This window comes from Euleptes europaea, chromosome 1 (assembly GCF_029931775.1).
Source record: "Euleptes europaea isolate rEulEur1 chromosome 1, rEulEur1.hap1, whole genome shotgun sequence".
NCBI classification, from domain to species: domain Eukaryota; kingdom Metazoa; phylum Chordata; class Lepidosauria; order Squamata; family Sphaerodactylidae; genus Euleptes; species Euleptes europaea.
The window spans coordinates 4,881,600-4,894,307 of NC_079312.1; the positions used below are offsets into that span (position 1 = coordinate 4,881,600).

Consider the following 12,708-nt stretch of genomic DNA (forward strand, 5'->3'; position numbering starts at 1 on the left):
AATTACAATCTGAATTTTTTTACTGGTTATCACAGAAGCACTCACTGGGAAGTTGAGTAGCAGGTCTGCTACTGATACAACCAGTAGCAGGTCTGTTTTGGCAAACTTTGAGTTAGCAAGAGCAATTTTTTTTAGGGGGGGTCCACTTTACAGTTATGCATGAGTGCACATCCAATGAAAAATTTTGTAAAAGCAGCAAGTTTATGTCTATTTGGATTAATGCCATCTGTAAAAATTCTGTATTGGCACAGCATGGTTTCCTCACGTTCATTTACGTGATTGACAAGTTCAGGCTTGATTTTACTTTTGTCTATATTTGGAGCCCTAACAATGAACTGAGAATAGCAACCTTGAAAAGAAATCTTGGTATCACAAAGTTCCAAATTATTATAGTCCTATTATTAAAATACACTTTATTTTTCTATCCCCCCTGTATACATGTAATTTAAAGAAAGTGTTGGCCAGGCACTTCAGGCTTTTTAGACCTGTGACTTGCCTACGCATTCTCCACCATAAATCTGTCATACCAAACTGGACCCATAGTAGGGGAATTACTGTTAAAAGGGTTCCTGAAAGGAATACAGGATTCTGTAGTCTGTGTATATCAGGGTAGATCTCAGTAGGGAGAAATAAAATTTTTAAAAAGTGAAGATTGCCTATTAACTGGAAATGGTCTCGCATTTCTTTGATTAAATATTCCTGAAGTAGAAATATGGTGTCCACAGGACATGGAACTGGAACTTTCCATACTTTGACATACAAAAGGTTTCTCCCCATGGTAGGTTATTTGATGCTGTTGAAGAGTCCCACTGCGACTGAATCTCTTTCCACTCTGAGCATTTCAAAGGTTTCTCCTCTGTATGGGTTCTTTGATGCTCTTGACGAATGCCACTGCAACTGAATTTCTTTCCATGCTCCGAGCATTCAAAAGGTTTCTCCCGTGTGGGTTCTTTGATGCTCTTGAAGAGTGACAGTGCGACTGAATCTCTTTCCACACTATGAACATTCAAAACTTTTCTCTCCTGTGTGTGTTCTTAGATGCCTTTGAAGGTGGCTACTGTGACTGAATCTCCTTCCACACTCTGAGCACTCAAATGGTTTCTCTCCTGTGTGGGTTCTTTGATGATCTTTAAGTGCGCCACTGTGACTGCATCTCTTTCCACACTCTGAGCATTCAAAAGGTTTTTCCCCTGTGTGGGTTCTGACATGTCTTTGAAGATTGCTACTGAAACTAAATTTCTTTCCACACTCTGAGCATTCAAAAGGTTTCTCCCCAGTGTGGGTTTTGAAATGCATTCGAAGACTGCCACTCAGACTGAATCTCTTTCCACACTCCGAGCATTCAAAAGGTTTCTCCCCAGTGTGGGTTCTTTGATGCTCTTGAAGATCGAAAGTGCGATTGAATCTCTTTCCACACTCCGAGCATTCAAAAGGTTTCTCCCCTGTGTGGTTTCTTTGATGCTGTTGAAGAGTGCCACTGCGACTGAATCTCTTCCCACACTCCAAGCATTCAAAAGCTTTCTCCCCTGTGTGGGCTCTTTGATGCTCTTTAAGAGTGCCACTGCGACTGAATCTCTTTCCGCACTCCAAGCATTCGAAAGGTTTCTCCCCTGTGTGGGTTCTTTGATGCTCTTGAAGATCGCCTCTACGACTGAATCTCTTTCCACACTCTGAGCATTCAAAAGGTTTCTCCCATGTGTGGGTTGTTTGATGTATTTGAAGATGGCTACTTTGACTGAATCTCTTTCCACACTCTGAGCATTCAAAAGGTTTCTCCCCTGTGTGGATTCTGAAATGTGTTTGAAGTTTGTCACTGCGACTAAATTTCTTTCCACATTCTGAGCATTCAAAAGGTTTCTCCCCAGTGTGGGTTTTGAAATGCACTCGAAGACTGCCTGTCAGACTGAATTTCTTTCCACACTCTGAGCATTCAAAAGGTTTCTCTCCTGTGTGTTTTCTTAGATGCCTTTTTAGATGGCCAGTTTGACTGAATCTCTTTCCACACTCCAAGCATTCAAACGGTTTCTCTCCTGTGTGGGTTTTTTGATGCTCTTGAAGATCGCCACTGCGACTGAATCGCTTTCCGCACTCCGAGCATTCAAAAGGTTTCTCCCCTGTGTGGGTTCTTTGATGCTCTTGAAGAGTACCACTGCGACTGAATCTCTTTCCACACTCCGAGCATTCAAAAGGTTTCTCACCTGTGTGGGTTCTTTGATGCTCTTGAAGAGTACCACTGCGACTGAATCTCTTTCCACACTCTGAGCAGTTAAAAGTTGTCTCTCCTGTGTGTGTTTTTAGATGCCTTTGAAGATGGCTATTGCGACTGAATCTCTTTCCACACTCTGAGCATTCAAAAGGTTTCTCCCCTGTGTGAGTTCTTTGATGATCTTGAAGATGGTCTCTTCGACTGAATTTCTTTCCACATTCTGAACATGCAAACGGTTTCTCTCCTGTGTGTATTTTTTGATGCACAAAGAGCTGTGATCTGTATCTAAAATACTTTCCACACCGAAAGCATTTCTGTGCCCCCATTATACTATGCTTTGGGAAAAGTGCATTACCTTTCCTTCCCCAAGAGAACATCCTTCCACTTTCTGTGCAGATAAATAGTTTCTCTCCTGAATGAATTCTTTGGTGTTGAAAAAGGTCTGATTTCTGTGTGAAACTCTTGCCAACGTCTGAGCAATTATAAGATTTATCTCGAGTATGCGTTATTCGATGCCTAAGGAGCTCTGCTCTACAAAGGAAGCTCTTGCCACACTCCAAGCATTTATGAGTCTTCTTTCCTCTGTGTATTTGCAAATGGATACCATATTGAGCCTGATCTGAGAAGTTCATTCCACACTCTGAGCAGTTATATCCTTCCTCCGTAGTGTGGTTTTGTTCATGGAAATCCCGCCCTTGGCCAGGAATGGGTTTCTCTTTCTTCTTGACCATGTGACTTCCTTTCTGCCTCTTAGGTCTGCCTTGATTCCTGACATTTCCTTTCACATCTTCATTCTTCACTTTATCTGGCAGTAGCTGATGCACTTCCTCATCACCCTCATTCCACTGATCATCCCCTGCTGGAACGAAAAGAAAGATCCCGTTAGCAACCACACAAGGAAGTCTGAGCATCCACACGCAAAACATTTCAGTGGCTTTTTCCTGCTCTACATTGAAGTGTACATCAATAGATACTTTAAAGAGAAATGAAAGCCTGCTGCATCAAAAAGGCTTGGTTTGCAGTCTAACAATTTATACAACTCCTCACCGAAGTGAATTGTGTGATGTGAAGTAAAGGCTGATTTCTGACTCACAGTCTTTCCGCATTCCACGCATTCATAGGGTTTCTCTCCTGAGGGAATTTGTCTCTTAGAAATAACACTCAGGTTCTTACTAAAGGTTTTTCCAAGGCCACACTTTCATTTTTATTTTCCCTGGAGTGGTTTCTCTGATTATAGAATCATAGAATAGAATCACAGAATCATAGAGTTGGAAGGGACCACCAGGGTCATCTAGTCCAACCCCCTGCACAATGTTTTGGTTGAGCTTTCTTCTTCGACGGGGATTTTATGAAAGCCTCTACCTTGGGATGGAACGGGCTTATCCATCCTCTTGTCTGTGTGTCCTCCCTCCTGCCTCTGTGGTGCATCTCCATCCCTGAAGTTCCCTTGGGAGTCATCATTGTTGGCTTTTCCCAAAGAGAACCCCTGGAATCCTCCAGCTGCCTCCTCCATATGTGCTGCTGGAAAAAAGAAAGATGTCCAGTCAGCACTTAACAAGAAGCCAAGCTACCCATCAGGCAGTGCTCATTAAAGGGTGTATATTTCCTTTATCAGACCTTCATTCCCCCCTCCCCAGCATTTCCACTGGTCACACCTTATCCCCAGCTAGGCCCCCAAGAGAGTAGCTTTTATATTCTGCCTACTCCTCCACTCCCCATACTCCCCACATGTACTTTCCCCCCTTAAGGTGGCAAAGAATAATTTCCCCACTGTTCGTGTTTGACTTGTCATGAAGCTCTTCTATTCTCTTCTATTGACAATTAAATAGAAGATAAGGTTTTTCTACCCTGTTTCTAATACCCTAAAGAGTCTTACAGTGGCTTACAAATCACATTCCTTCCCCACCCCACAACCTTGTCTTCTCCAGGTTTAGCAGCTGTTTCCCTACTTGCCTCAAACTGACCTAGCTATGGTGATCCAAAGCTAGACTACTGTAATTCGCTCTATGTAATTCATAGAGATTACTCTATGAGACATCCTATCTTCATTGCAGACACACAGTATTTTGCTCCTGAGACGTAATCAAAGGATTATCATCAATCAGAAACTTATTAGTCCATGCCCCTCACTACCAAAACACATTTCCTTTATTGGGGTACAATGGTCTTGGTCCAACTGTTGTACAGAAGTTACATCTGAAAAGGACATGTTCAGTAGTTTCCAGATCGCCAGATTTACCGGGGCAAAGTCTCTCTGTCCTGGGAATCTTCTTAAATTTCCCCTCTAGCATTTCAGACAGTAAGGCTGAGCACCTAGCCAATGTGAAAGCTCTCCTATAGCTATTTCTAGCAAATAAAGGCTGCTGGTGCAAAAATATATTTTGAGTGATAGGATGCCAAAAATGTCAGTGATCTCGAAAGGTCTTCTTGGCATTCAGTATCTTTACTCTTTGCTTTATAGTTTGCCTAGCTTGTTGCCTGCCCAGCTGAAGAAGTCCTAGAGGGGTAAAGCCCAGGCTTTTTAATTTGCCTTCCTTGGAGTGATCCATTTTGACCTGAAGGTGTCTCTCAGAATTAGTAGAAGGAGATCCCTAGGGAGAAAATTAATTTTTAACCATAAGTAAAGAGAAGACAAACAGTCCTTCGCCTCGACCTTCATCATGCCAGTTTCTAGACGAACCACAGAATTTGGCATGAATTATGGTAATTGGAGGACCACTCTAAGAAACGTAGATTGCACCCATTTGATAACATAAGAAAGGCCCTGCTGGATCAGACCAAGACCCATCAAGTCCAGCAGTTTGTTCACAAAGTGGCCAACCAGGTGCCTCTAAGAAGCCACAAACAACTGCAGCAGCACCATCCTGCCTGTGTTCCACCACACCCAAAATAATAGGCATGCTCCTCTGATACTAGAGAGACTAGCTATGCAGCATGACTAGTATCTATTCTAACTAATAGCCATGAATACCCCTCTCCTCCATGAATATGTCCACTTCCCTCTTAAAGCCCTCCAAGCTCGCAGCCATCACCACATCCTGGGGCAGGGAGTTCCACAATATAACTATGCGTTGTGTGAAAAAAGACTTCCTTTTATCTGTTTTGAATCTCTCGCCCACCAGTTTTAGCAGATGACCCCGTGTTCTAGTATTATGAGAGAGGGAGAAAAACTTCTCCCTGTCCAGTCTCTGCAAACCATGCATAATTTTATAGACCTTTATCATGTCTCCCCTTAGCCACCTTCTTTCCAAGCTAAACAGCCCTAAGCATCTTAACCGCTCCCCATAGGACAGTTGCTCTAGTCCCCTCATCATGTTGGTTGCTCTTTTCGGCACCTTCTCAAGCGCTGTAATATCCTTTTTTAGCTGTGGTGACCAGAACTGTACACAGTATTCCAAGTGTGGTCTCACCATAGATTTGGACAAAGGCAGTATGATATCAGCAGTTTTATTTTCTATTCCTCGTCAAATTATGGCCAGCATAGAATTTGCCTTTTTTACACTGGTTGACATCTTCACTAAGCTATCGACTATCACCCCAAGATCCCTTTCTTGGTCTGTCACTGCCAGCACAGAACCCATCAGTGTATATGTGAAGTTGGGATTTTTTGCCCAATATGCATCACTTTACACTTACTCACATTGAATCTCATTTGCCATTTTAATGTCCATTCTTCCAGTATGCAGAGATCCTTCTGGAGCTCTTCACAGTCCGATTTTGTTTTAACCACCCTAAATAATTTGGTGTCATCTGCAAACTTGGCTACTTCACTGTTTAACCCCTGCTCCAGGTCACTGATGAACAGGTTGAAAAGCACTGGTCCCAACACAGATCCCTGAGGCACCCCACTGCTCACATCCCGCCATTTTGAGAACTTACCATTGATTCCTACTCTCTGCTTCCTATTTTTCAGCCAGCTCTCAATCCATAGGAGGACTCGTCCTCTTATCCCATGACTATGAAGTTTGCTTAGCAGTCTTTGGTGGGGGACTTTGTCAAAAGCTTTTTAGAAATCCAAATACACAATATCCACAGGCTCATTCTTGTCCACATGCTTATTGACGCTTTCAAAAAACTCTAATAGGTTAGTGAGACAGTACCTACTCTTACAGAAGCCATGTTGGGTTTTGCCCAGCAGACCTTGCCCTTCTATATGCTTGACAACTCTATCTTTAATAATGCTTTCCACTAATTTACCCGGAACAGACGTTAAGCTAACTGCCTGTAATTTTCTGGGTCCCCCCTGGAACCTTTTTTATAAATGGGTGTTACATTGGCCATTCTCCAGTCCTCTAGTACAGAGGCTGATCGAAGGGACATATTACATACCATCCCTGACCACAACACAGCAGATCTGGCTACACAACTCTGCAGGTTTGTTCTCACTCACAACTACTTCCAGTTTGGTAAGGACTTATACCTTCAAATCAATAGTACTGCCATGGGCACTTGCATGGCTCCGCAATATGCCAACATTTTCATGGCAGATCTAGAACAACGTTTTCTGAACTCATACCCACTGGCACCTCTCCTTTACATGAGATTCATTGATGACATTTTCTTTGTCTGGACTCATGGCAAAGAAGCCCTTGAAAGATTTCACCAGGCTTTCAACGACTTCTACCCCATCATTAATCTAACTATGAATTACTCCGAACAAGAAATCAACTTCCTAGACACCACAGTATGGATCCACAGGAGACACACAAGCACCACATTGTACTGGAAACTGACGGATCGGCAAACGTGTCTACATGCGTCCAGCCACCACCACAACCATATCAGACAATCCATTGTCTATAGCCAAGCCCTATGCTATAGTTGCATCTGCTCCAATCCTTCAGACAGAGATACACACTTGAGAGACCTACAGCAAACATTTTTGCAACTACAATATCCTGCTGATATGATGAGAAAGATGATTGAGAAGGCCAGAATGATACCCAGGCACAACTTACTACAAGATAAGCCCAGAGAGAATGACAACAGAACACCTCTGGTTGTCACTTACAGCTCCCAACTAAAAGCAGTCCAACGTATTATTAAGGACCTACAATCAATGCTGGATTGTGACACTTCCCTCGCTGAAGCACTGGGGTGGCGTCCCTTTCTTGCTTACAGACAGCCGGCTAACCTAAAACAACTTCTCACCCATGATGATAAACTACTTAACAGGAACATGGACTCTGACAGCAAGCCTTCAACAAACCAAGGTGCCAACTTTGCCCTCATATAGATTCTATGAACATCATCTCTGGACCCACCAATGTCAGCCATACTATCTCAGGTTCATACTCCTGCTGATCTTCTAATGTGATTTATGCCATCACATGCCAACAATGCCCTTCCACAATCTACATTGGACAAACAGGTCAGTCTCTTAGACAAAGATTAAATGGACATAAGTCTGACATCAGAAACCATAATATTCAAAAACCAGTGGGAGAACATTTCAACCTTCCAGGACATTCTGTTGCAGATTTAAGAGTAGCACTTCTCTTACAAAGGAATTTCAAAGGGAGATTGGAAAGAGAAACTGCTGAATTAGTTGATATTCAAACTAAAGACAATGCATTTACCTGGGCTGAATAAAGACCTTGCATTCATGGCTCATTACCAATGCTGATTTCTCCACACCCATCTCTCCCCTGGACATCACAGACTCTTCTGCATACCACACCTAATCCCATCATGCCTGCTATTCACATTTACATACTAATGCTTGTCTGAATTCACTCTCCTCTACTTAAAGACAGATGGATTCACATTCTAGCTGTATCTGAAGAAGTGAGCTGTGGCTCACAAAAGCTCATACCCTGCCAGAAAATATTTTTGTTAGTCTTTAAGGTGCTACCGGACTCTTGCTCTTTTCTACTATTACATATCTTTGTTAGAAGTTTAGCAATTTCCCATTTGAGTTCTTGAAGAACTGTAGGATGAATACCGTCTGGTCCCTGTGACTTGTTAGTTTGAAGTTTGTCTAGACATTCTAGGACTTCCTGCCTTGTTACCACTATTTGCCTGTTCCTCATTTTCCCCTCTCCAAAATCTCTGTTCAGGAGAACGAATCTGCCTTGTGTCTTCAACAGTGAAGACAGATGAGAAAAATTCATTTAGTTTTTCAGGAATCGCTTTATCCTCCCTTAGAGTTCCTTTATTCCCATTGTCATCCAATGGTCCAACCGCTTCCCTAGCTGGTTTCCTACTTCTAATATACTTAAAGACTTTCTTATTGTTTGTTTTGATGTGTTTAGCAATAAGCCCCTCAAAAAAATTCCTTTGTGCAAGTTTGTGTTTGCTTCTGTTCACCTCGTTTGATAGAGGTAAAGAATGAAGGTGAGGGGCCATGATGCATTTCACACAACATCTGCACTAGTGTTTTTGCCTGAAAAAGCTTAAGGGTGGCCAGCACATAATGTGCCCCTTTGTCCAGAGAAAACTAATTACAGAACGGGCAGATCTCTCACCTAGATTAGCAACATTGGTGTTGTGGGCAGGCCTAGTGTCGGAGGCCTGAATTATAATTCCTAAGTATTTAAATCAGGTCACCTGTTCCAGCCTTTGTCCATTTAGGCTCCACTTCCTCTAAATGGGATGTTTACCAAAGGCCATTATTTTTGTTTTTTTGTAACTGTTCATTAGGCTTTCCTTCTCACAGAACGCAGCCATCCTTGCGTTCTTCTAAACCCAACCGGGATCCTGGATAGAAGCCCAGCATCACCAAGTGTAGTGCTTTAATTATTAGTTCTGTCCACTCATTCCCCCCACCTCCCTGACGTACAGTTGTTAAGTTGAACAGCAGCCACTGTAGAAACAGCTCTCCCTGCAAGGAATTATACTGGTGCCATTGAATTAAGATGATCTTCAACTCAGCGGTATTTTAACTGTTTTAAAATGCTTTATGTCTGATTGTATTTTAATGAATTTAAACTTGATGTTAACTGCCCTGATCCCCACTTTGCTGGGGGAGGGCAGGATATAAATAAAAACTTATTAATATTATTATTGTACTTACCTCTGGGCCAGCCAGGCTGTTTGGGTCCCTCTACCTGGCCTTGCTAAATATTGCTTTTGCTGCCACCTCACCATCTCGAGGCTCCCAAAAGGAAGCAAGAAATAGGTCTCAAAACAATGTATTGGTGCTGAAATTTTGATTCCCACATCAGCCCAGTGGCACAATCCTAATTGTAGCAATTTGCTCCTCTGGCACCTGTGAAAGTTCCTTACCCAGCATGTCTTCCCTATGGAGCGCTCTTTGGTCCAGATCCAGCAGGGCCCACTCTGCCTGGGTGAAATACACAGCTACCTCCTCATAGGAAAGTGGAGACTGAAAGAAAAAGCAGATTCCCTCATCAGAGATCATGCCAGGCACAGGTGACACTTTGGAAGGGGGGGTGTTCTGGGAGGGCCAGGATGGAGATCTTGGCATGTGTAACAGTGATGGAGTTCAGAGCCTCTTGCCTGGGCCCCTTAACAACTACTGCAGCAGAAAAGCCCCCTCAGAAAGGAAGGGGGACCCAGGCTGTTGTTAGCATATGGGCCTGCCCCCCCCTCCCGGACGGGATCTGGCAACCCGCTGTGCTGACACTGGACTACTCCGCTGGCCGCGCACCCGCCCCAAACGCTATGGGACGGCCGCTGCGCGCTCCGTTGTCACGGACTCGGCCGCTCCTGCGAGCGCCGTGCAGCTAGCAGTTAGGAAGCAGATGCAGGGGCAGCCTCCGGTGAACCAGAGGGAAGCCATGTTCCTGTATAGGCTCTATTCCAGCTGCAGCCATGTCAAGAGAAGCAGAATGTCAGGAAATCAGTGTCAAGCACCCCCCCTGCAACATCCACCGCTTAATGGATCATCAGCAGCCATCCAGATATCCTGATGACTCATTCCTCCACCTCAGCAGCAGCGACCCCAGGACATTTGCACAGATCGCACCCATTGTTCCTGAATGATAATCTAGTCAGCAGAGAGTTTCCAACTCATCACTGGTTGCAGAAGTCATTGGCATCAGAATAGATTTCCAAATTCTCATTGCCCTGCCCCGGCAGCCACAGCTTAATCCTTTTGTCACCTTTTGTCACCTGGGAACCTAGGAGGGGTGCAACCCCTCTCCCCGCCCACAGAAAAACAGTATAACTGGGGTGCTCCCAGCCCATTCACTCTCTCCCCTCTCCCTTGGGCCTTCCCCTCCATACTGCCTGGCACTCTGCCAGAGGGGGTGTTCATGCTTGGACACCTACCCCCCCATCCCCTTTTTATCCCCCAAAGCTGCATGGAATTCAGGACGGACAACTACTCTGCAAGAGAGGTGCAGTATATTTCCTCCTCTGCCTGCCACATGGCAAAAGTCTCTTTATTGCTCTATTTCCTAGATTCTCTGTATGTGTGTATACATAATTGAATGCTTGAATATATAAACACTATTTAATTTGGAATCCTTTGTGTCTGTCTTTATTCAAGGTCTCATTAAACGGATTCTGGTAGAGTTGAGTGCGAACCCGCTATATAAATACATAGTTACCGATTGCTCAGCTAATTTCCCCATATAAAGGAGCAATTCGGGTAACACTGTCCCCAATTCATCTCCCCTACCTGGACTGGAGGTGCAGCAGCTGTTTCCACACCTCCGCAAAGAGAATGGATCAACACTGTCTCTTCACTGCCTGCAAGTGAAAGAAAAGTGGAAGAAAGGGTATTAACCTCAACTTCCTATTTTGTTTGCTCGCGTGAATCTTGCTTCACGCACCACCCAGGGCTGTGAAATTTTGTCCTATGTATGCTCAAAAAAATTTGTAACACTTTGTAGTACGTTGTGGGAGAGGTGAGAGAGAAGCACAAGGGACCCATTACCCTTGGGGTCCTCTAAATGCTGCTCATACGTTTCAGACTCCTTTGATACTTGAAACTTGTTCTGTGAATGCTGGAGCTCAAAAGCAAAATAACATTTCTGCCAGATCAGACCAAAGACCCAAGCAGGCACTTCTCCCACCAGTTAGGGCCCTTGCACATGCCCGAGTCCCTGTTGGTGGGAGGAAAAAGGGGAGGCAAAAATGACGTAGCATGGCACCTCGCTGTCACATCCAGCAAAACAACCAGATGTGAATTGAGCACATCTGGAAACTCAGGGTAATGTCAATGAGTGTCCAGAGCATGTGTGTGTGTGTGTAAAGTGCCATCAAGTTGCAGTGACTTATGGCGACCCCTTTAGGGGGTTTTCATGGCAAGAGACTAACAGGTAGTTTTGCCAGTGCCTTCCTCTGCACAGCAACCCTGGACTTCCTTGGTGGTCTCCCATCCAAATACTAACCAGGGCTGACCCTGCTTAGCTTCTGAGATCTGACAAGATCAGGCTAGCCTGGGCCATCCAGGTCAGGGTGTCCAGAGCATCTACTGACCCACTAATGTCACATCCAGGTTTTCGGCCAGATGCAATGTTGACATGACGTCACATCCACCCAAGCCCCTCCCCAAAGCTGCTGGGCATGCTAGACCACAGCCTGGCACCCCTATTCCGGCATCCTATTTCTTGTAGTGGCCCATCTGATGCCCCGCTAAGCATTAGCACCAAACACATTTGCCCACTATTCCTGGACCCTAGCAACTCGTTTTCAGAGCTATGCTGCTCTTCATGCGCAGACTCCGTTTATTCGCAAGACTGAAGAGCTCAGCCGAGTTTTGTCTGCCTTTTCTTGAGCCTCCTTGAATCCCTCTAATGGAAAAAAGCTGGGATATGAATAATGTAATCACTGTGAACAACGGCCTCTGTGAATTTGTCTATCCTACAGTTGCCAACCTCCAGATACTAGCTGGAGAGCTCGTTATTACAACTGATCTTCAGGCCTGTTGTGTAGTTGTTGTTGTTTTTTGCAGAATTAAAATGACCTGCAACAGAATGCCAGTTCCATACATTTAACTTTTATTGTGCTGAAAGAAACTGACAATAGCAACCCCCCAAATAAAAACTGCAAACTCAAGTTGGATAGTTGAGCAAAACTGGTGCCCAACTGGGTTGCCAACCTCCAGGTGGAGCATGAAATTTTCCAAAAAATTACCATCAGGTGACAGAGATCAGTTCCTCCTGGAGAAAATGGCTGCATTGAAGGGTGGACTCGATAGTATTATACCCCACTAAGTCGCCCCCCAGCCCCAAACCCAGCCTTTCTCAGCATCTACCCCCAAATGTCCAGGGATTTGCCCTCCGGGAGTTGGCAACCCCGTGAGCATCCTGAGAAAGATCCCAGCCATCCTCCCTAACAAGATGTAAAAGCTTATTTCCCAATGACTTACTTCCAAGTAAACCTCCCAGGATCTGGCTGAAGGACTTTTCCCCATGTGCTGCAAAGCCCTTCCTGTTCTCTTGGGCAGTGCAGAAGCAAACCCTTCCATCTCCACAGGAAAAAAAAACCTTTCATCTTTTCGTCTCCCCCACAACTCGTTTGGCCTCTCTAGCAAAAGGCTCCTGTCAGTTCAACCCTTTCAGTGCTGCAGAGAAATTATTAAAAGCTTC

The 12,708-nt window shown here is 44.4% G+C and overlaps 1 protein-coding gene across 1 annotated transcript; it reads right to left on the reverse strand.

Annotated features, from left to right (window-relative positions):
- Positions 1 to 996: 996 nt before the first annotated feature.
- Positions 997 to 11,642, reverse strand: LOC130493307 (zinc finger protein OZF-like). The gene is made up of 6 exons (XM_056867053.1): positions 11,597 to 11,642; positions 10,794 to 10,864; positions 9,434 to 9,533; positions 3,569 to 3,727; positions 2,980 to 3,065; positions 997 to 2,184 (listed from the first exon to the last, which is right to left on the reverse strand). The coding sequence occupies exons 1-6, from the start codon at positions 11,640 to 11,642 to the stop codon at positions 997 to 999; spliced, it is 1,650 nt and encodes a 549-aa protein (XP_056723031.1).
- Positions 11,643 to 12,708: the final 1,066 nt, after the last annotated feature.